At 40.7% G+C, this 24,971-nt stretch overlaps 1 protein-coding gene across 2 annotated transcripts in view; it reads left to right on the top strand.

The window, feature by feature from the left end:
- Positions 1-24,971, top strand: part of TTBK1 (tau tubulin kinase 1) — a 110,473-nt gene that overhangs the window by 21,105 nt on the left and 64,397 nt on the right. For both annotated transcript variants that reach the window (XM_071739940.1, XM_071739938.1), the window contains exons 3-6: positions 5,768-5,915; positions 17,002-17,075; positions 20,360-20,500; positions 21,631-21,735. In XM_071739940.1, coding sequence (XP_071596041.1) covers positions 5,768-5,915; positions 17,002-17,075; positions 20,360-20,500; positions 21,631-21,735 — 468 coding nt within the window. The remainder of the gene's footprint in view (positions 1-5,767; positions 5,916-17,001; positions 17,076-20,359; positions 20,501-21,630; positions 21,736-24,971) is intronic.

The following is a 24,971-nucleotide window of genomic DNA, read 5'->3' on the forward strand; positions in this document are numbered from 1 at the left end:
AATAGTCTTCAATATTGCAGTGAGGTCATTACTCCACAAGATCCTGAAAAGTTACATCACTTGCTAAAGGGTGTAAATACCAATGACAAATTCTGATTTCCAGCTCCAAGGAGCAGAGCTGAGAATGCATTGTTCTAGCTGAGTTGTGTGTTGTGAGCCTTCATTGAACAGTCATTTCTGCCCCCCCCCCAAAGTGCATGCCCTTTAGGCAGGCCTTCCCTGCTGTACCCTTGCTATGCTTGATATAATGTAGGACCAGTCAGAACTGTGAATTGTATGGGACTCAAAATAATCTGTAAAAAAAATTAAAATACCTGTGTTGGGCCAAAGAAATGGACAGCATAGATCAAGTGACAGATGAAAAAGGGAGCATACCCTGAAGTAGCATACAGATGTCAAATCAGTAATAGCATTTTTTTTCTTTGTCATAGACATTTCAGAAACTAACCAGTAGCATACAGGCTGGACAGTCCAAGCTTTCTGTGAGCAATGGATCCTGCTCAGGCAGGTGTGTGGCATATTTATGTGATGCTGGGGTTCAGCTGCCAGAAGGCTTTTTGTGTAATTTGTCCTCCCATTGTGACTGTCTCTGGCTGGGCATCTGCTTGAACCTTGTAGTTCTTAGTGCTGGCATACTTCCAGTATTGAGACAATTTCTAATTTTAGATCAGTGTATTGTATTCCTTGAATTCCTTTCCTCCTCTCATCCTGTATGCTGGCTGACAAAGCTTTGACAAATGAAGATATTAGTCCTCTGGAGTTAGCCTCTCGGTAGTTCATTTTCCTGTCATTCCAAGTCAGTAAAGTTTGGCTGTCTGACAGCAATGATATTTTTGTTCTTACTTTTGAAGAAAGTCATGGACAGGGAGGGCATATGCTTTTTTATCAAAACTTGTGGACCTGAAGAAGTATTCTTTTGAGTAATTCTTTGCTTGCAGATATTTTTGATGTTTTGATTGGATGAACTTTGGACAGTACTGGAACCATGTAACTCTTTCTGAGACCCCAGATCACTTGATCTGCGCATGCTCTGCTGAATGATAACAGCTGCTTTGTTCAGGGGAGGGAACACAGTTAAAACATAACTTGTACTTTCTTTGGATGAGGTATAGATATTAAGGATGAATGAATGGATCTTTTTATTTCTCCCAAACACTTTATACTGGGGACTCGCAGCTGAGACTTATTAGCAAAACAGAGTTGGCAGGTCCTGCACTGAACTTTGAATATAGGTAGTGACTCTTGTTCACAGAGACATTTATGCCCTTTGCCCAAAACAATCCATGCTTTGTTTTTTTCCAGGCTTCTGAGATTTTTGAACTGAAGTTTTGGTTACACTTGTCTGTCTCCTGTTTACTTTGGAAACCTCCTTGTAAGCCCCACAAATTTTTGTGCATTCTCACCCTGTCTTGGTCACAGAGGCCAAGAGTCTATGGTTCCAAGAGAGAACTTGGGACAAAGAAAATGCTTTGTTAGTCTTGGGAACCGTTTTGTTCTCACTCTGTGCAGAATTATTTTAAGTGGGGTCTAGCAGGTCTTCAGATGATTTAGAATGTGACTCTTTGACTTGTTCTTGATTGGCTTCTCCATTCATGCCTGTTTTCTATATGTTAGTTTTCCCTTGAGATCAGTATATCTACAGTCCTCTTAAGGAAGCTGAGTGGACTCTGGGAGTTTGGTGAATGTAGGTCCACTCTTCCTCACTTGTTAGATGAGACCTGCTGGCCATTCTATCCAAGTAGTCCATTGAGTTGGGCTGCAGGAGTTAAGGGCTTGACTATACAAGTGCTCCTCAAAGGTAGTCACAGTGGTCCCTATTTGAAACCTGTGGGAGACAACCTTTATCCTGGTGAGTTCATCATAAGATCTCAAGCACTCAGTTTGGTTCTTTGTTGTGGATTCAGTGTACACATTTCTGACCTTGTCACCAATCCTGAGACTGAACCACTCATGCCTTGGTCCTGGAGCATTTTCCTGGGAAGGTCTAGTGTTTATATAATATCATTGGAAAGCAGGCTTTGTTTAGAGCAGCAGTGCCTTATATGCTTGTTGAATAAAAGCTTAAATTTGTAGTTGAAGGCTATTTTTAGTTGAAGGAGGTTTGTTGCCTTGGTGTTTTGAACTGCCCCTCTGTGAGTAATGATTTCTGCTTAGTGGGAAGGCTGTGTATTTTGTTTTTAATAGGCTCTGGAGGACTCTTTTCAGGATAAATCTAAAATATTTCAGGATATTTAAAGTGAGCTGTCTGTGTCCTGTGTAACTGCTGATATATCCAGGGGGGCTTTTAGGAATGGATTCTCCCTCATCAGGACATGGCTGGTTTGTGTTGATAGTCCTGAGGGACAGTCCAATTTGGGGAATTCCTGAAACCCCTTAGTTAGAGATTGCCACATTGAGGGGTTAAGTAGAGTGGCTTTTCAGGAACAGTTCACTCCAAGGGCATAATGTGGCATGAAACCTCTTAGAATGTGGAAGAAGCACTGCAGTGGTTGTGTGGCCATTAGTGAGATGCTGAAAGGACTGAAATCAAGTCTGAGATGCAGCTTACTTAATTTTTATTTTCTGTGTGCAAGTCCAAGTAGGTATGTGTGTTTGATCAGATGAACTGTTCACATGACTCCACAGGCTGTAATGGAAACCTGGACACCCAGCTCATGTTTGCTCTGCATTTAGGCAGAATGAATCTAGCTGGTGTTTTCAGCCTGTATCCTAGCCTTAGCAGCAAATGGACTGGTGGAAGGTAGGAAACAAGATGAGAATAGAATAATCACAGAGCAATGAGGCTTATCATGGGCTGGCGAGTCATTAGGTAATTACTGATTAGGTGATTCTTGTTAATATTCCCTTCTCTTTTTTGACTTTGTGCTTAGCAGTTTAATTATTAGCTTATTTTCTTGAGTGGTATATGCTCATATCTTCTTTGTGGCCAGCAGAAATCTCTGCTGAGTTCATCCTAGTGAACTCCCACAATGTACCCAAGCAGCAGGGAAATGCCTGTGTGGTAAGTAAGCCTGTGACTACAGCCAGGACCTTGAGTTGCAAGTTAAAAACTTGCTTTGCAACAAAATAAAACAAATGGCTGCTGGTGGCCTCTGGATGTTGCTGAAAAATCCAGGAAGGCAGCAGTGCTGGTAGTGATGAATAGGACCATCTGGTGTGCTGGGAAAAGCATAGCAGAGGATAATTTCCATAAGAGGATGCAAAAGGATGTGAGGAAGCAGGGCAGCTTGAGGGCTCTTGGACAGCAAGGTGCATCCGTTGGCTAGAATATGTGTATAAAATTGTTTTTCTGAGTCAGCAGAAGCTCTGATCTTGATCTCGAGTCATCTCACATTTGTTGTTTGACTTGCATGGGTCCTCCAATATGGCTATTTTCCCAGGTGAGCGCTCTCAATATCTGTACCTTTCTTCCTGAACCTGCTTCTCTGATGTGCACATCCCTTTGCTTTCTCTGAAGTAGTAGTCCTAGTCTGTTCTTAGTTTTTCTAGGATCCTGATAATTGTTTTCATCCTGAAATGAGCCACTCCAACTCAGTGAGAGCCTCTAGCAGCCAGGTGATTGATATTGGGTATTGTACATGACTAGACCTTCCTATAGGTCCTTATAGTGCCACTATTCTAATCGTGTTACTGTTGTTCCATTTATTCTGTAGTAGCTTTGCATTTTCACAAATGTGTTGGACATGGGAGCTGTCACTATTAAGGGCAGTGAATGGAAAAACATCATTGTGTGCATCTGTGTTGTCTCAGCAATATTTCTCCCCATCTTCATTTCTTGAATTTGCAGCCCAGCAAGAAGTTTGGGTAGCCTGTGTTTCTTCTCCATCCCAGTTATGTTGTGTTATATTTATTACTGATGACTTTGACTTGCTATGTTACCGATTTTCCCAGTGAGACTTTCTTGATCTTCCTCCAAGTCTTTCTAGATCCCACTTTTGTCTTCTACAGCCTGTATTATTCCTTTCCCTTCTGTGTCAATACATCAGGCAACAGAAAATCTTGTGTACTGAATCCTTAGGTACTAGGTGGCATATTGCTATGTTGAATGTAGCATTGTTTTGATAGGAAGATTTTTAATAGCCAGCTGATCGAGTATGCATTTCCAAATAGAAGTAGGGCTGCACTGTAATAATTTATGAATAATATGTGGTGACCTAGTTATTGGTCTGTTTACTGTATGGATATGCCTGTTCAGCTCAGTGGAAGCTTGTGAGGAAAAATAACAAGTAAGAGGGGAAAAAGAATGGCTCCGGACAATAACTCTCAAGGGTTTATCAAGAAATAGCTTCAGAGGCAATAGCCAGGCTGTTAATATGTGAAGTATTATCTTCTTCATGCAGAGCTGGTTTTCTTGAGATGGGAGCCAGAAAAGCAAATAGTTTATGTTGCCTTCAGAAGAAAGAAGTCTGCCCTTGTCAGTCAGGGCCCTTTGCTCAGCAAACAGGACAGATGAACAGGACAGGCCTTCTGTGGTGCAGAAGACTCTAAAATACCATCTAAGCCTCATTAAACATTGTGTAAGATATGTGATTGACTATTTGCCTGATTTAAACTTCTTTTTCCCTTCAAGTGTTATTGCTGGCCTTGGAAAGAAACAGCACTCAGAGCTTCCTAAGCAGTTGTGGACAGAGGGAACACAAAATGCCAAAGGGAAGCGCTGCAACAAGGTTCAGTGAACAGTTGCTAAGCAGATCAAAGGAGTCCTGATCTAGTTCTGCTGTAAACCCGAATTTGTTCCTGGGCAGCATAGTATGCTTTAAATATATCTAAGAGGAGCAAATATAAAATTCCTGGCATATACGTTGACACTTGCAACATGTTAAAAGTCTGTCCTGTACGTACTTATACATAACTATATGTGCATATGCTGAGAAGTCTCAGCAGCGGGAGAATCAAGGAATTGCCTTCCAGGAAAGGCAGAGGATCTCAGCTTGCATTGTAAGTGGGTGGCTACTCTAGAACAAGCAGACTATCTATCTCAGTAGGTGCATACCAAATATGCTGAAAGTTAGACATCTTTAGCTTTGAATTTATTTCAGTTGCAATTGGTTTGATTTTTCAAGTAGTGGTATCCTTCTATTGTGAAACAATCTTTAACTTTGCTCAGAGACACAAAAAGCATCATTTGGTATGGTTTGAAACTAAAGAGGAATAAAAAAGAAGAGAGAAGGAGAAACTTGTGGCTTGTTCATAACTGTTTGGAGGCAAATGCAGTTCACAGTTTTCTGAAATGTGACACTGAAGTAACCTCACCATCAGAGCAGGTCAAGCAGCTTATAAATATTCCACTGGATGTTTTGGTCAGTATTTAAAATCCTGTGAATAAGATGTAAACTTTATTTAGCTTATTTCTTGAAAGCAATTGTTCCAGCTATCATGGTTGTGTTTTACTGCAGAGCTGTGTTTGTTGAGTGGGAATGATGGTTTTTATCTGCCCTGGTCTGGATAGTCATTCACCTTGAAGGGTCTTCCCTTGAATTTTGGCAAGAACATTATTGAGGTAGTAAGAATTATAATTTGCTTTTTAAAATGTATCACATGTCATCACTTGCTAGGCTTGTTTTTTGTTGTTACAGCAGAGAATTTATACATAACACAGTCAAGTGGGAAGCTGGACTTCTGCCTAGATGTGCAGGGAAGGGATTCAGGCACAGGACAGACTGGGAGATGAGGTTGTTCTTTCTATACAGTAAAGAAGCTAGTGCCTGGAGACAATTTGATGTTGTCTCTCTTGTACATTGCAGCAAACCTCTTTATACTTTTCTAGTTGAAGAAGATTGGTGGTGGTGGCTTTGGGGAGATCTATGAGGCGATGGATCTGCTGACCCGTGAGAATGTGGCCTTGAAGGTGGAATCAGCCCAGCAGCCCAAGCAAGTTCTCAAGATGGAAGTGGCTGTCTTGAAAAAACTGCAAGGTAAGGCAGAAAACTTTGGGAGTGTTTAAGGTCATTGTGCATGTTAACAATTAGCATCTGAATTGCAAATGGTTTTTGTAATTTTCTCTGTAGCTTTCATCTATATGTGTGATGTTAGATTAAGTCATTCAGCCCATAAAGTTACTACATTCTGCAAAGCATCCTACTCAAGCGAGTTCCAACTACAGGGACTATTTTTGTCTGCAAGGCTATGAGAACAATGAGGATATTTGAACTATTTGACCTGAAACACAGGTCTATGGAATAGTGGTACTGATTAGATAATAAGGAATATATCAAGCAATGTTTAACTAAGAAATGAGGTTAGCTGTTTGCCTCCCAGGACCAGGACAAGGTTTAGGACTGTGAGCATGATGGAGTCTCCAAGTAAAATGGCTGACTAGAGATGAGTGCAAAAAGTGGATAACATGAAGCACAGGACACTGGAAATTAATTAATTTTTCATATACTTGATTGTCCTGGAGGCAAAATGTGAAGTGATTTTAGGTGTTTTTAGCTTTGGGAATGGTGGTTTTGAATTACGTTAATTTGAATTATATGCCTATTCTTAATTTTCCCTAACAGCTTTAAATTAGTTTGGATGTGGCAGTCAGCCCTGGCACCATCCATTTCTGTAGCTGAATATGGCAAAGCTTATAAATTGACTGGGAAGAACCAAAATGGGATCCTCTCTACTTATGTCCAACCCTGCTTCCACTTAAAAAATTACACTTAAGGAGGACTCGCCTTATGCCATGATGTTGTTTTCTGTTTGCTTAAATAAATCTCTAAATAGAGCCAAAAGTTGCTTCTTCCTGTGCTGACATTTAAAATCAGTCATTTTCAGGAGTGAACTAGTAGAATAGGGTGAAAGAAGCCAGCCAGTGACCCAAAAGCTTTTGCAATGCTGGTGCAATACAGTTAAACAACAAAAGATGCAAAGGAGCTGCAGTTGTTCCTGACTCAAAAAACAGTGAGAAGGCTTCTACTAAAAATGATTGCTAGGGAAGGATACAACAAGGAATTTCCAAATCTACCTTTGAGGAACTGCTGTTTGCTAAAGCACATTGCACATATATTTCTTTGTGAAGGCAAGGTGTACTGTTGATGGGTATAGTTCACATAATCTAGTGTAGTATGCCTTTAAAGGGATGTTCCTTTTTGTAGGATTCCACTTGGGCTGAGGAAAAACCTTCCAATGAAGGAGTGAATAGTTTACTCATTACCAGAATTCATGCTTCCAAGACAGTCTTGTGGCCCTTTGTCTGTGCACGTAGCTCTGCCCTTGCACAAAATCTCCAGAGATATGATTGAATTAGAGGGTGAAACTGTTGCAGGTCCTGTGAAATAGGAATTACTCCATATTTTTGACAGCTTGCCTCTAGGTAATATCTGTAAATTATTTTTGAAGGTCAGATAGTTTTCAACAGTTCAGCTCTTCTAGAAGGAGGACTAATAAGGTGTCTTTTTGAATACTCTGTATTGTAACAGATGTAGCTGAGCTGTGTAAAGAGAATCAGAACAAAGGAGAAATCAACCCACGGCATTAGGAAGAGGTTTGCTGCTTATCTGTGAAAGTCCTGGATGTATAGGGCTCACAGAGAACAGCAGAGCAGGTTTGAAAGTAATGGAGTGACAGCAAGCAAGGCTGGATTTAGCTTTTTGCATTTGGAAATGCTCTGAACTGAGTGGGGTCTGACTGTGTAGAATGGCAAATTATTGGCATACCAAGAAAAAAGTACTATCATAATGGCTAGTGTAAGTACTTGTTACATCCAGGGCAGGGAATACTTAAAAAACATGACCTGAAGTCATCAAACCAGAACTAGCATCAGATCCAGTGCGAGGATTTGACTAATACTTGCCATCAGTGTTTATTTCTGGAAAATAGTTGAGGATATCAAATGCTTGAAAAAACACCCACACTTGTACAGAGCATGATCCTAGTAACTGGGGAGGGAGAATGGTGATGAGTGGAATTAGGAAAGTCCCTCGGCAAAGAAGTTACCAAATATTAAGGGGCAGAAAAGATGGCAGAAGCAGAATTGGCTATGCCTCAGCTATCCTGCATGTAAGAATGACAAATTGTCTCAGCCATATTTTTGCAAATCAATCTGTTACGTGAAGAATTTAGCTTTTTGGTTTGGATTGGCTTTTGGTTCCAGTTTAATCCCCAAATGCCTTACTGAAATAAATGATAAGGTTAAAATAAGAAATAAGATTGATAGAGTTAGGAATCATGTATTGTCTATGTTACCACTTTTTAAGAAAGGAAGATGCAGACATTATTCAAACAGTTGGTGCATGGAGGAATTTGGTGGTATTTCCAGAGGTGACATAGTTGGTTCATGGCTTTAGGGGTTAAAAGCAGGGAAACAGTGTTGTCTAAAATTGCTCTGTACTTCTCTGGTAGAACAGAACATTTCAGTCCCTCTTAAATAGTACAGATGTAACAGAGTTTTTTATTGTTGTTTTTTACTGTTACCTACTTCAGGACCTGATTTGGGTTACAACTCAAGCTCTCAGTGCTCCTGATCAGTTTGGACTGCAGGCTGTTGTCAACACTTAGGCACTTTCTGGAATAGTTAAGGAATACAGCTGAGTTGAGGTCAGGTCCTCCACAATGTCACTTTTGCACCAGGAGTCTACACAGAGGAACTAGGAAACTAATCAGCTAATGACTCTGCTAGAGTCTCTATACCTTTTAATAAACACTATTTAGTTTTCTACTGTGACCCTCGCCACCCTGGTCCCTTTTTTTCCTGTGACAGTGATCAAACAATGGCATGGGTTGCCTGGAAAGGTTGTGGACTCTCCATTCCTGGAGATACTCCACTCAACTGGAGGAGGCCCTGGGCAACCTGTTATAGCTGTGGCTGCTTGAACAGGGTGGTGGGTGGTACATGATCTCAAGAGGTCCCTCGCAACATAAATCATTCTGTGATATTTGTACTTGGCAATATGAGATCATTGCCACTTTGATATCCCTCGGCTGCCCTAGAGGGTGATTCTGTTCTGCTCTTACTTGATATGATTTTTCTAGCTCTATAGTGCTTTTCCTTTATCTGTTTAGATTTTAAGGTCCTTGCCAAAGGCAAAATTCTTTCTTACTTTCATTGTTACTTGCAAGACTCCTGTTCTTTGGAATCATGGAGAGAAAAGATGTGATGGTTTCCCATCACTGAACATGAGGAAGGATGTTACTTTTAGAAAAGCAGATGTTTTTCCCTATCTTTAGTGCTTTTTCACCTGCTTGGAATACAGGTAGACAGAAACTTGGCTGCTCTCTCCATCGCTTTTTTTCTCACCCTGGATTTGCTGTGGAGCAACAGTCAGGTGGCAAAGGAGCCTCTGTGAAATACTGTCCAGACTCTGTTTCCCATCTCTAAAGGGATGAATGAAAATACAACAGCTCTGTCAGAACAGCTATTGCACAGCTTTTGAGGTGTCTGGCTTGGTCTATCTTGGTGCCAGTCTGCCTTTCCAACAGCAGCCTTAGTGCAGAAATACTAAACCAGTATTCGTTTAAATCCATTGGATTATTTCCTCTAACTTTTGGTTTGCTGCAGAAGAGGGTGTGGAAACCATTTTCCTCTGCTAAACCAGATGCTCAGGTGGGGCTGTGTGAGGTCCAGCAGCAGATGCTTTGATTCAAATGTATTTTCTCTGTCCTTACCCGCCTCTTGATAGGTCTCTCTGGGAGCACTCTGCATGCTTGTGAGACTGGGATGGTGCAGAAGGATCTCTCATAGGGTGTGCAATTCAGATGCCCTCTCATCCACAGGCTCCCCAAAATATGGATATGGTCCTGGCATTTGGTTTCCTTTGCTGGGATTCTTCTTGGAGCAGCAGAACAATCAGATTGTCAGCAGTTTGTCAGTTAAAATTGGTGCCAGATTATTCTGGTGCTGAACACTGTTTCCTGTGGTGACAGTTTTGCCTTGGTGTTGTGGCTACAAGGCCCCTGTCTTTGATCTCACACCAGTTATTCATAAACTCTTTTCAGCGTGTCATTTTCTTTGTAAATGCCTTCTTTTTAGTGTAACCAATCTCATTGCGTAGGACTCTGATTAATTTTACTCTGCAGTGCAGAGATCTTCTGCATATTGAGTAGCTGTGCAAGATGCATCTTGGTCACAGGCATTGTAGTTTTTCAGTACCTGATTTTATTACAGCAGATAGTGAAGCAAGTTTGTGTTGCTTGTTCCCCTTACTGCCAGGGGATAGACAGGTAAGGGTTCCCCAGCAAAGTAAGGGGAAAGGGATCTTTCTTGCTTTTTTCTTATTTTCCAGTTCGAGCCTTTTTTTTTTTTTTTTTTTTTTTTTTTTATGTGAGTTTTTCCTGTGATGCCTTACCTCTCTGTGATTCAGTTTCTGTACTTTTGTAGACATGTTTTATATGTTTCTACACTATTTTGTTAGTATGATATAACTTAACAATTTATAAAGGCTGAAAAGCAGGGTAAATTACCCTTTATAGGATTTTAGATTATCATAGGGTGACAGATTCAAACACTTAATGTATCTCTAGCCCAGCACCGTATTTTTCCACGTGGAAGGGTCCTATGGGTGTTTGAATGAACTGGCATTGGGCCACGTGTTTTCTGTGTCAGCCATGGTGTCATGGGATATGGAAAGGACATGGAATGGATGAAATAGGATTTTAAACAAACTATTTTGGGGCTGTGTTGAATTCTGTCTCCTTTGCTATTCTGCTTTGACTTGTGTGGGATCTGTTATCATCTGGTCATCTTAAAGTTTTTAGCGATCTTGGGAAATAAGGAGGAGGAAATTATGCCATGCAAAGTCAGGCAGTTTAATCTTTTACTGTTTGGTTAGGTGATGACCAGCTTTTTCTTTTATGTCCATTAGTTTGTTTGTTTATTACAGAAGAATTATCCAAGTTGATTACTCCTGGATAGTGTTGTTATTTAAGCCTTATTTCAAATATAGAATTTGTTTTTTTTCATGTTCAAAACTCCTTGTGTGCAGCAAATTTGACATGGCCCCTTGTCTGGCCAGAGATGAAACTTACTAAGTGCAAAGGAAATAAAACTATATGCTAGTCAGCTTTGCCAACCTACAGACACCATTTACAAGTAAAGTCAGAAGATGATGAAAATAACTCTCATTTCATTCTCTAGTCCTGGTAGACCTTCCATTTCATTAGAATATTTGTGCAGGAGTTAACTCAGTATTCCCACAATACAAAATCTGTAATAAGCTGATAAACCTGATGCTGATGCTGACAAGTAAATAAAAAAGAGGATAGCTGTAAAATATATATTACATCTAAAATGTGGAGCTTGAGAAACTGCTGTGGCTTTCCAGATGCCAGTGTATAGCTAGGTGTCCACTACTGTGCATATAATAGAGACCCTGAAATGCTCAATCAAGCATGTTATGTCATCAAGCACTTTTCCTATGCAGTTGTCTTTAGGGTTTAGCTGCAGGCCAGCAGTATACCATGGGTTTGGATACTTCAGGTATTACCTGAATAAAAAGAAACTTGACGGGTGATTCTGGAACTCAGCTGAGTTTGTGATTAGAGAGGTCATTGCTGACATGGGAGTCAGGCCACAGGGAAGAAATAGTGTTTGACACTGATACATCTAGAGGATAATTTAGGCTGGCAAGGGGGCACCTCTGTAGGTCTCTATTACCGTCGCCCGATCCAGGCACAAAGAAATAGATCTGGATGCTCTGGGATTTTTCCAGTGAAGCTTTGAATGATCTCTGAAGATGGAGATTGCACAGCCTTTCTGGGCCCCTTTTTTAACACTGGTGGTAAAAAAGAAATGGCACCTAATGGATGTTTCTCATGGTGCAGCTTGTGTCCACTGCCTCTCTGTATTTCTAAGAAAAGTCAGGCTCCATCTTCTTGGCACTCAGGACTTGTGCTGTTATGTCAGTGTTGGTCTTGTATTGCCAAGGAAATAAAAGAATTGGTAAGGTAACAGTTATTAGAGTAATAGTAATTGCCATGAGAATTCTGGTGATCTATGCAATACAAATTTCTTCAGTGTTTAGAGTGGACTGTTAGCAAGTAGACATCTCATCTATGGAACTGAATCACAAAATAATTTTAGCATAAATGTAAAAGATTAAATTATTGAAGTCCTTTTGGGAGAATGGAGATCATTTGTTTCCTGTAGGTGAAAATGCAGGAGTCTGTTACAAAAACAAACAAAAAAGCTTAATTTATGTGGAAAAATAAACTCAAAAAAGGATCATAAGTTTTTACGTGCTGTGAAATGAATATTTTTCATGTAATAGGAGCTTTTAAGTGTTAACATGGGATTTTTAAACCTATCTTTACAAGGATCTATTCTAAGTGAAAGGGTTTTCCAGATATTTGAAATTATTTTTATATGTGAAGAGATCATTACTGGCTGTAATTTTAAAGTTCCTTCAGAACAGGAATGGTGAAAATTATTTCAGTAACGGAAATGTTTGTATTTCTTACCCAATATTATATGGGAGATTATTATGTTCATTTTAGCAGTAGAAAGAGTATTTTTCTGTGCATGAACATTAAAGGCAACTAAAACATTGCCTTAACTGAATGCTTGGAAAAGTGAATGCATGTGAAACAAAATAAAACACCTATTCACTGAAATTTTCCTTTGGTCAGTGTTTATGAATATCAGGCTAATTCATTCCTCCAACCTATGTCAGTTAGTTAACAGGCCAAAACTTTATAATCTCTCTGTTCCTCTACTTTGTTGAAAAGCAACTGCTTTGTTTTAGTACTAAGCCAATAACAGTTGTAGCTTGTGATCTTCTGTAATATTGGAGTGGCTGTTAACTGGAGCAGTCGAGCCAAGGAGCAAGTGTGATCTGGCAGCTAATGCAGTAAAGTACTTGTGAGGCTCCCCATAATAAATATAGCTTGAAAAAACTTTTTCTCCCCCTTTTCTTACATTTCTGGGTTTAACTATGCTTTGCTGCTCTCTGTGCCATGATCTTTGTGCTTGAGGAGGGTCTGTGTAAGGGAAGAGGGCTATTTCCTTCATTCATAAAGAAAAATACAGCCATCCCATCATCCTGGGCCATACAGGAGGTTATTAACACGACTGTTCTTGTGGGCATCGTAATTCTGATCAGTCTCAGGACTGATCTGCAGGAATGCTGAAGTCATGCCTGATTGTCAGCTTCCATCTGCTACTTCAGCATGTCATCAACTCCTCCAAGAGAGCAAACTGTTGTTAACATGGCGACTCCTTTAGTTGAAAAATGAGTAAAAGCCTCAGAAAGCCAGAGGGGATAATGCTGCAAGCTTTTACCCTGTATATATAATCTGCTGGCTGTACATACACCACCTCTAAATGTGGCCTGCTTTTTCTACAGTTGTATTCCTTCTGTTTCATGCAGGAATTGGCACAATCTTTCCTCCTCCCTTTTCTTCATTTCCTGGAGTTGCTTGTGTTGCAGAGTAGTGCATGCAAGAGCTGTTTCAGGAAGAGTTTAAGTTCACAGTACCAACAGGTCAGGTAGGAGCCTATTTTAGGCTGGACTTTAATATGAAGTCAAGTCAGTTTTGGGGTCTGGGTCATCAAGAGCTGTCAGTCAGTTCATTGTTTTCAAAAATTATAGTAAGCAAAAACATATTGTCAGCCTAAATGTGGATACATTTTGAAAATACAGTAAAGACTTAAATGCTTTTTCTTTCTGTAAAATTTTGTGATCCAGAAAAACAATAATATGACAAAACTGATTAAAAAACCATAATCTTGGGCATAAATTCAAAATCCAAAGAGGCAGTGCCGAATTAGCAGGAATGTATCTTAAGTCACGATCAAGTGTATTGGGCACTACCACTCTTGTTTTGCAGTAATGATTAATTTAGGTAGCCAGGTTCTTCCTGTCAGAGGATTGTTTTTTAGTGTTCCTCTCTGTAGTTTTATGTCAATAAAAAGCACATGGCATCCTGCACATAATTTTTTTGCCACGATTAAAAAAAAAAAAAAAAGCAAGTAAATATTGGAGTCATTTACCCTTTTTACTTACATAGTAGCTGTTGTTGCCAGTAGAAAAAGTAATTGTTTTGGCTGTTGCCTCAACATTCATCTCCTGCTGCTCTGACAGGCAAAACAAAGCAAAATGAGACTCACATTGTGTCTGTGAGTAAGCCAGGCTGGTGTGTGTGAATCTGTATGGACTTAAAGGAGTGAGGTTGGGGATGAATGTGGACCTGGCCTAGCTCGTCATCCTGTCAGAGACCCATGTAGACTGCCAGTTAGCTGAAGCATACAGGTATCATAAGCTCCTAAACAAACATGGTTCTTTCTGAGGTTATTCAGGTATGTTGAATTTATTGCCACAGTTCTGGCTTTGAGGCTGTTTTCACATTGGCAGACAGCATAGGCATGCATATCAAGACCCATGGCAGATGTGTAGGACAGTTGGGACATGCTGATGGTTCCTTCTTGATAATGCCCAGGCCAAAACATATGCTACATCCAGTCAGTAACTCAAGGAGTTCCCTCAGAAAACTGAAAACCTGTATGTCAAAATCAAACCTGAAACTGAAATTAATTTGCAGATAACAGGAAACCAGTGGCACCCAGTACTCATGGGCACATGCAGGACGGGGGCTTGGTACGTGAGAAAAGGATCAAGGAACTGAATGCAGGCTCTCCAGATGTGTACTGAAGAGGGTACTTTCCTAACCTCTGAATGTCTTTTCATGAAATATGATGGTTTGTGACATTCCTTGATGGTTTCAGCATGGTCTTACACACTCAGTCCTGAAATTGGACAATGTCCTTAAGTCTGTGGCAGACTTGAAGGAACTGCAGCCATGTAACATTCCTGCTTATCTAACCAGATGTAGGTGGATACTCTTATTGGTTGTCTGCTTTATTTTAAGCCTATTCTTCCAAAGGGAGTAAGGGGTAGTCAAGGCCTCTGTCCCTCCAGTTCTGGATACCAGCAGTTCTGTTATCTCCTTGTGGCAGGAAAGAGAGTGTGGGTGTTTTGCTGGGTGATGCTGCTGGGCCCTAGAAGGCAGATTTTTTATGCTCTTACCAAGTACTGGCATGGAACTCCATACTCCACTGCTGTATGAGTTGCTCTGGTGAAAACTCTGATTCTTCATAGAGAAAGCTGCTTCTTTGTCTCCTGCTGTCCTCCAAGTCTGTAGTCTCTCACATCTTGCTGTCCACAACAGTTTTTCATGCCCCAGTTCTATGGTGCACAGAATGAGAGGAATAGTGGGTTACAGGCAGCGCAGTTATTGATTACTGTCCATGTTCTTCCTTTTTTGATTTAAAACTGGAAAGCATAAACCAGTGAGTTTTGGTTTAACAACTAATTAAAATCACCATTGACCAAGTGCTACAAAGAAATACAGGGGAAAACTATGCAATGGTAATTTTTTTTCTTACTTAAGATAGGTCCTGCCTAGTACCACACAATGTAATGTAGATGTTGCAGCAGCACTTTTGTGCTACGGAGAATGAACTTAGAGACCTAGCTGAGTGTTACAGGGTGGCTGTTGGTTTTGATTTTGCCTGAATAGATGTAGTGTATGCTTCTAACACTATGCCAAAACTTGGCATGAAATTGCTTGCGTTTATTTCCTTCTTTTTTTATGAAATTGCTTCAGTGTTTCTGTTGAGTTTTTCTATAATCATCTTTCTTCTCCAGATGTTTGACTGTTAAAATCAGGATTTGTCCCTGTTAAAGTAGTATTAGTTTAGCTATTCTAGGGTAAGCAATGCTAATCATAGAATCATAGAATGGTTTGGTTTGGAAGGGACCTTAAAGATACCTAGTTTCAACCCCCTGCATATGGACAGAAACACCTCCCAGTACAGCAGGTTGCTCAAAGTCCCATCCAGATTCTCCTTGAACAACTTCTCTGGGCACCCTGTGCCACTGTCTCACCATGCTCATCATAAAGAATTTCTTCCTAATATCTAAGTTGAATCTACTCTTCCAGTTTAAAGCCATTCTCCCTCATCATATCACTACATGCCCCTACAAAAAGTCCCTCTCCAGCTTTCTTATAGTCCCTTTTCAGGTACTGGAAGGCTGTTATAACGCCTTCTTGGAGCCTTCTCTTCAGCCTTCTTCTTGAGGCTGAACAACATGAAGTCTCTCAGCCTGACTTCACAGGAGAGATGCTTCAGCCCTAAGATCATCTTCATGGCCCTCCTCTGGACTTGCTCAAAAAAACTGTTCTTCCTGTGCTGGAGGCTCCAGAACTGGACACAGTACTCCAGTTGGAGTCTCACAAGCTGCTTGGACAACTTCTTTGTACTTACCCCAGGCTACCTGCCCTTGCTCCCACCCTCTGTAGACTGTGTTTTGCATCAGAGTGTGTCTAGAAGTCCCTTTTTCATCCATGCAGGTCTCCTGGTATCCTTCTATGCCTTCCTTTTTGTTGCAGCCCAGAAAGCCAACCACATCCTGCGCTGCATCAAAAGAAGGGTGGCCAGCAGCTGAAGAGTCCTAAAAAAGGACATAGCCATCCATAAGAGCACTTCACTCATATGAGCTGTCCCACCTTATCTTATCTCCATCATTGCCATCAGATAATAGCCCTTTGAGCACACACAGATCTCTAATTCCTCCTGTTTATTCTCCATGCTGCAAGCACTGGTGTATAGGCATTAGTAGCCAAGTGTAGTGAGTAGTGCTGTGTAAAAGTCAGCATTTACTGAGTAAAGTTGGTGCTGCTTAATTGTGCCCCTAGTGAACCCACGAAACCGTGTGGTCGTGTGCTACCCATGGCTTGTTCAGGGATGATGGTGGCTGTGGTGGTGTTGCATGAACACGGTGGTGGCATAAACTGCAGTCTGTCACATTTTCACTTGTGCCCTGTGTCAGTTTGAGAATTCAAGGACCCGTGACACTGATTCTACTCATGGCTGTTTCACAGGCAGTTTTCTTATTGAATGTCAGAATTCTCCTGAGCTATGGGTTTGAGAAGCAGAAACAAAATCAGCCTGTTCTGCCAAACTCCGTGCCTGATGCCACTTACAGCTACAAACCCTCAACCAGAAACCATTTGTCTAAAAATCTTGATCCCAGGGTTGTTATCTTATGTTCCATGCTCTATGTTTCTGTTTCTTTTCAGGGAAGGATCATGTTTGCAGATTTATTGGCTGTGGAAGGAATGAAAAATTTAATTATGTGGTTATGCAACTTCAGGTGAGTTCTGTGCTTCCCCTTTTCCCCCTGTTCCACGGAGATGGCATCACAGGGACGGATTTACAATGAGAGAAAAAGGCCAAGCACTGGTGTAGAGACTTTATTGTAGATAGAAAGTGGGAGGAATGGGAGACAGTGAGAAGGGGCGGTGTTGCTGTGATATCCCTTGGGATAGCTCCAGTTGTCAGGATGCACTAAGATGTTTCATAGATCTGCTTCTCTGTTCAGGATGGCTTTCTGTCAGTTATCTGGGGAAAACACTCAATTCAGATTTCTTCCAGGAGCTACCCACAGTATCATGCAGCAGTCATGGCTGTTTGACATGTCTTCTGCTGAGCTCTGTGATGCAGTGCTCAAAATATGTCTTAGAGCTGAGAGTGCAGTGGGAACCAGTGTTCTCATAGCAGCAGCACACTCTTCTTGATGAGAAGGAGGGATCTTTGGCTCCCCTGTCTCTACTAAGCTCACCAACAGCTTGACTTCTGCTTTTAAAGTGTTTTTTCTTGTTTGAACACTGCTGATAGTAAGTCAATATGGGTAAATACTTGGGTAGCTAGCACATGGTGGCTGTACTGCTAGACAGCTAGTTACTCCTATCAGAGCTAGATAACTGAAGTCATACATGGATGTCTTACAAAAGCCACAGTAAAACAGGAGCTGAATGGACCTCTGCATGCTTCAGCATGAAACTTGACCAAGTAAACATACATAGTTAGATCTTCAGACAACCAAATATGGGGGCACTGTCATGAGAACTGCTTTCTTTCTCACAAAGCAGCTTTATTCTACAGCTGCAGTCACAGGAGAAAGAGTTGGAGGGAAGCAAGTGGGAAGAGATCACTGAGTCAAAAACACATGAAAGACAGACTTAAGGAAAAGGAGATTTTCCCTTGTTCCAGGGGAGTAATTTAAAACTAAAGGTGCTTCTTTCTGATACAGTTACCTTGGAAGCTGGCCTGTTTTAGCTCCTGACTTAAGAGTTTACAGGGAACTTGTCTTATCTTTCTTGCTGCCTGTGTGATTATACAATCCCACCCATCCCTTGAAGAGCTTACAGCCTATGTCATGTTTCTTTATGTATAATTTGGATGATAGAACATGCTGTAGGAAAGTGAGGAAGTTGAAGCACTAAGTAATGAGAAGTGAACTGCTGCATAAACTGGAAGTTTTTTTTTTAGTTGGCATATGGTGCATGAAATAAAAATGACCCAAGCAGACCCCAGTACTTCTTTAAAATGAACTACCTATTATTTTGAAGTATAGTTCTATTTTGCAAGGCCAATGTATAAAACTATTAAATTTGTGGTTCTTGGGTCTGCCTTTTACACATTGTTGACAGCCCAGCTGCTGTTACAGATATAAAAAAAACTTTTGCTATCTAATGAGCTCTGGCTATTGCTCCTGCTACAGTGTCAGTGTGGATATGATTCTTGAAAGGGTTAATCTGGAGCTCATAGAACAAGGCTTCTACCCCTCAGAACCTGTCCTTAACAAAAAACTTTGCTGGACAGAATCACATACTTTCTAACCTGTACTTGGCTATGTAGATAAGCTCATAGAGTAGGCAGGGCTAAAAAGAATTTCATTGTTTGCAAATTAATATTTTCATCCTTAAAGCATTAGTTAGTTTTGCACCATCAGTCTTCAGGCTAAAATTCTCCTTCCAACATCAAGGTTTGCTGAGACGTGGCTTATCATGTGTCCTGCTGACTGATGGGTACTGGAAGTCTCCCTTTCTCTTCAGTCACTGGGACTGAGGCTTCCACTCTAAGCTTTGCAACTCATTGCCTCTGCTCTGTTTCTTAGCCAGACTAGCCTGATAGCTTCTATTTGGAAAATAATGCTCATTTTCTCTCTTTTCCTGGGGGCAGTATTGGACATTGATACACTCTGGGTTGTTTCAGTAGAGCAGGTGCCTGAGACTGTCTCCCAAACTAGCTGGGGAAAATTGTGGCACATTTTAGTGAGTGGCTTTGGAAAAAATCCACCTTTCCCTGTTGCCCTTGGGTAAGAGTTAGTCCAAGGAACAGCCTATAATGGAAAAGAGCATCTGCTGTCAGTTCAGTAACTCAGGTCTTTCAGGATAGTGATGACAAATCTGTGCTGCCTCTAGGAAACTGTCACATAAATTTAAAAAGATAAACATTAGAGAAGTAGCTTAGTCTTACTTGCTGAGGAACAAACCTGAGCCAGTCACTGTGCTTTTGCTTTATCTCTGCTAGCTGACCTTTATCAGTGTGGTTGTTCAAGGAACCAGACCCCGGAAGTGAAACGTGGATCAAACCAATCAGGGATATTAGTTACTCACCAAAAGAGCCAGTTGCATTTGACCATTTAATGTCTTTAAATGACATTAGAACTGGAATTGGGCAGATGAACACATGGCATTTCACCAGTTTGAAGAGCAATCTGTGTTGTCACATCAAATGTTTGGTATCTCGTATATATCATCAGTTGTGAATTTTGTTTGACTACATCTGGGCTTGTATTTTAAGTATGTATGTAGAAACAGAATCAAGAGATCCTATCGTGGCAATCAGCATGTATAACTTTTGATCTTGGTGCATGTTCTCTGAATCAGTGGACTCCTACTCCTTATATTTTTGATCTATGCATTAATTCTAAAGATTAAATGGATATTCTGCCATAGAATATATTCATTTAAATACCTTTCTCTTTACATGTTAAGATTTGTAGATTTGTATAGACAAAACTGAGATGGGAAAGCTCAAAAACCTCTCCCCACATCTTGGGACCGATTCCTTGATAAACAACTTTCCCAGCTGTAGCACTGGCACAACAATACAGACTTGAACTTGGGCCAGACAGTTGTGGGAGTGTTTCTGATGGAACCACTGCTGTAAGCTGTAGTAGATAGGGGTGTCGTGACCTGCATATCATATTTGTGCTGCTTTAATCTTTAGATGGCTCTGAGAACAGTCCAAGGTTGTTCTTAAATCAGCTTCTGTATAGTCTGGGTTTAACAGGAAGGAGATGCTGGGCTCATACAGTCTCAGGCTATTGCTGTCCATGCTGTGCCTGTATCCCAAATAGTATTTCAGGAGATTTCCTAAGATGATGGTCTGGTATCTTCTTATTGTAAATACATCACTTAAGTGTTAAAATTAAGTACTGGAACTTCATATTCAAAAAATAAACCAGACATAAGGCAAGCACCTGTCTGATTAGCATTTCTGCTTTTTGGGGGGATGCATTTTAGAACTTACATCTGTGACATACCGTGTTTTAGTGTGATGGTTTAAGTGTTTTATTGATTGTTTCAGGGCCGAAATCTGGCAGATCTCAGAAGGAGTCAGCCTCGAGGGACATTCACGCTGAGCACAACGCTGCGATTAGGCAAACAGATTCTGGAATCAATAGAAGCCATTCACTCTGTGGGATTCCTACATCGTGATATCAAGCCTGTATGTTGTTTTGCAAACCTATTTTCTGCAAGTACAGAATAGTAATATAGAATTATTCCTTTAACGGCATAGCAAACTAGTTTTTATCAGCAGGGGCTGCTCCATGGTGGGTTAATAGCTGTCAGTCATACCAGTCTAGGTCACATGATGGAGCAATCTAATTTTGAACAATCATTTGGAGTCAAACCAATTATTAATATAAAAGGGGTTCAGAAAGAATGTCTTGCTCTATGACCTATTACTTGAGTGAATGCTGTTCCATGTACTGGACTTAGCTAAATAATCCTCTTTAATCTATCCTGAGCAATTGCAAAAAAAACTGGAGCACGGTTTCCAGTGTTACAAACACAGCCCTGGTGTTGGTCATCAGCCTAGGAAAGGCACAATAATTCCAACTCTCTCTGTAGGAAACAGTCTTTTCCCTGCAGCTCCTCACTGCTTGATCTCAACACTTGTTGCTACACCAACTTCCTTCCATAAAAATAATTTGCTGCTTTTAAAATCAGCTGGTTTTTGTTGATTGAATTCAGCTGAAAATCAGTCACTGATGTGACTGCCCACAAACCACTTAGTAGCCATCCGTTATGGTAAAGGATGATACTTTAAGATGGGCATTAAATGAGAGTTGGTCCGTTTGCTTGTTGTCAGTTTATTTACTAAGAATCAAACTGAGTAGCTTTTTAGATATCTGAATTTTCAGATAAATTTGGGTAATGCAATAGTGTGTGGAGATTCTGGGAGTTAGTACAGAATGCATGACAGCAGCTGAACCATGAACAGAAGCATTTGTCTACAATAACTCCAGCCTATTATGCAAGTGATAGAGCTCTTACTGCAGAGCTAGTGGTGTTAAGTGTATCTCTTTCTCATAGCATCTGAAATATAGCTAAGCTAATGTGAATTTTAGTTATTTAGAGACTTCACAGTCACTCATAGGCAAAGTGAACCGCATAACATGGCCATGATTCTCTAATCATGATGTTTAAAGATGCATCTTGAAATTCTTCTCTTTGACATGTTTCCACCAGAGGCATGCAGGGCTATATGACAAAGTTTTGTTAATAAATGGCCACTCTTAACCAAGTTGCTAGTATCAAATTGATTTTTTTTGTCTTTATTTCTCTGACTAGTCCAATTTTGCCATGGGTCGCTTACCTTCAACATACAGGAAGTGCTACATGTTAGACTTTGGTCTGGCCCGTCAGTATACCAACACTACTGGTGAAGTCCGGCCAGTAAGTAATTTTAAGTAATTTATTCTAATTCTGCAACTGCCTAGGCATGGACAGATTTCATTATTTTGTTTGGTTTGTGGTTGTTACACGTGGTCATTATACTTGGCTGCATTTTCTGCAAGGTGAGAACCAGCAGGTGATTTCAGCTGAGCTGGGATTCTAAGAAGGGATGTAAGGTGTGGGTGTTTTTTTATTTTTATTTTTCCTTTAGAATAACAATGTTTTCCACAGGCTTAGAATACATACTAGTCCAGTTCTGTACAACCTGGGGAGCCACGATGGTACCTTCTTAAAGCTTTTTATTTAAAAAATTCTAGAATTTCAGAGGCTGACCCAATCTTTGAGGCTGAGCTTACTGTGAACTGCAACCTGTGATGTTGTTCTCACCCTTGCCTGGCTTTGGTTTTGTGTATGTTGCCCCCTGACCAGATTTCTTAGCAGGAGTATTTCAGTGTGCCTGTTTGGAGAGGGGAGGTAAGGGCAAGGAGCCTAACTTGCACCAAGCAACATGTTTTGTCTTTGTCCTTTTACCAGAACTGTGTTATCTCCTGTCACTCATAAGGATGTGTTGAGCTTCAGATCCTCTAAGTATAAATAAGAGCATTCCTAGATTTATTTCAGAACATAGCACAAGCAAAGAGGGCTCGGATAATCACTATTTATCACCTTTTGATCTGCACATCTTTTCCATCTACAAGATAACTGTTTTTTTGAAAAACGTTGACAATGTGAAAGCTAAATTCAGAGACTTTTCAGGATGTGGTTGGGGAGTGGGATGAAAGCAAAGATCAGTGAGCAGATTTTGTGTCTTTAGCAGATGGACACAGGTGGAGAATTTTTTTCTATTTTGGTCTTTTTTTATAAGCCTTTTCAGTTGGACATTGCAAGCCTTTTCTTTTTATCTGAAGATGCTCCAAAGGTTATGTTTTCATCCTATTCTTAAGAAGACACATACTACATATAACTGCTCTGGTCAATGATGCTTAGTCAGGGGATAACCCTTCTCCATGTTGCACTTTCCAAAACGCAGCCCCACTCTTCCCCTTTCTGTAGTCAGAATTCAAGGTCATTGCTGACTCAAAATGGCATTTGTTTTTCTGTAAAATTTCTTCATTGCTTCTGTGAGTTTATAATTACTTTCCTTTTATTTTGCTACATCTTTAAAGAATACTCCCAGGCTCTATTTTATGGAAACAGTACTACATCCAGCCTTGACATTTTTCAGAGCAAAGTTTTCTTCAGCTGGGTCCTGCTTGAGTTAATGTGGCTAAGGTGCTCTTTGTTAGGACACAGGGCTCTGAGAAGGTTGGTCGTAATTCTTGTCATTCTCAAAGCAGGATTATTGACACAAAGTTGTTTCCTGAAAAAAGACACAGTGATACCCCTCAATCCCAAGTGGGGTGGGGAATGCTCTGCTGAAATTGGTAGAAAGTCTCCTTTTTTTATTTGGAATGTGGAAGGATCATATGGGGTAAAGTTTCATATCCCTAATGTACTGTTGTGGTTTAGTCCCAGGCAGCAGCCAAGCACCACGTGTCTGCTCACTCCCCTCTCCCCCCATCATGGGATGGGGAGGAGAAAATCCAAATAAAAACTCCTGAACCAAGACAAGGCCAGGGAAGATTCACTCACCAATTATGGTCATGGGCAGAACAGACACTACTCGGAAATAAAAAGTAATTTAATTTATCACTTATCAAATCAAAACAGGACATAGATAAAACAAAAAACAGAGCTTAAACACCTTACCTTACCCCATGCCTTCCTTCTTCCTGTGCCCAAATTCTTTTGCTCCCAATTTCTGTACTTTCTCACCTCCAGTGGCACAGTAGGATGGGGAATGAGGTTTACGGTCAGTTTGTCACACGTTGTTTTCTGCTGCTCTTTCCTCCTCACGGGGAGGACTCCTCACAGCCTTCCCCTGTTCCAACATGGGGTACCTCTCATGGGAGAGTCCTTCACGAACCCCTCCAACATGAGTCCCTCCCAGCAGGTGCAGTCCCTCAGGAACAGACTGCTCATCCTGGACTGCCCACAGAGTCATGGCCTGCTTCAGGAACAGTCACCTCCCCTGGTGCAGGGTCCTTCGTGGCTGCAGGTCCATATCTTCTCCACTGGGGTCATTCATGGGTTGCTCCTCCATGGGCTGCATGGAGCAGCTGTTGTCTCACCATGGGCTGCCGGGGAACCTCTGCCCAGGCACCTCTTCCCCTCCAGCTTCCAAACCAACTTTGGTATCTCTACTCCAGTATTGCTCTTACTTCAGTCCCTTCTAGCATTATGTTACAGTCACCAGGCTGCTGATCCTTTTTTGTCCCTGCTGCCTGATACTACTGTTGAATTCCATGTGCTGAGACATTTGCCCAGGTGTAAGCATGGTATGCTGCCCAAATAATGCACTGAGGATTAGGAAAAAGATGAGAATGAAGTGCAGTATGAAGTATGAGCATTGTCATACTTTATAAACAATACCACTACAAGCATTTACTGTTTTCACATCATCTGAAATTCATAGCCTCAGTCTTGCTTGCCAGCTTTTCAGAAGGACTCTGAATGACTTGCTACTATTACAGGTAATGGGCCTGGCCTTTAGGATGCTGTGGATTTGTTTTGGTTTTTAACTTACCTTGTGCCTTCTTGTTTTGGTCACTTTTTTGTTTCTAAAGGACCTTTAAATCTGAAAAAGGGAAAAGCCAGTGATTCTGTTGAGCAAAATCCTTTGTTGGCATTGATTATATGTATTATTGTTTTTATGTGCAATTCACTGATGCCAAACAGTATGATTTTTAAAAAAATATATATCAAAAGGCAAGAAGCTCCTTAGTAGGCAGACAGCATAGGATGTCACTAAAAGGGTCTAATTGTGATTTTTTAACAATTGATTAAAGCTTTGAGATGTGATCATTTCTGCTCTCCATGATCTTCATGGAGCATTAGTTCCTCCCTCCTCTGTTGCCTCTGTTGTTAGCACTTAGGTTTTCCAGACCCCCTTTCAGGGACTACCACAGTAGACTTTACCTTGGAGGCTGTTACTCTGCTAAGCTTCTGATGAGCGCTGTCATTTGGTTTGTTTTGTTTTTTTTTTTACTGAGGATAGCTACTTGATAGTTCAGTTTGATCATTCAGCATTTGTAAAGTTATGGCCCCTTGGCTTAACTAAAATCCAAATTTATTCTGAATCAGAATTTATTCTGTGCTTTTAGGTAAAAGAAAAATGATCTACCTTACAGGGGATG

The sequence above is a fragment of the Heliangelus exortis genome, chromosome 3, assembly GCF_036169615.1.
Source record: "Heliangelus exortis chromosome 3, bHelExo1.hap1, whole genome shotgun sequence".
Taxonomy (NCBI): domain Eukaryota; kingdom Metazoa; phylum Chordata; class Aves; order Apodiformes; family Trochilidae; genus Heliangelus; species Heliangelus exortis.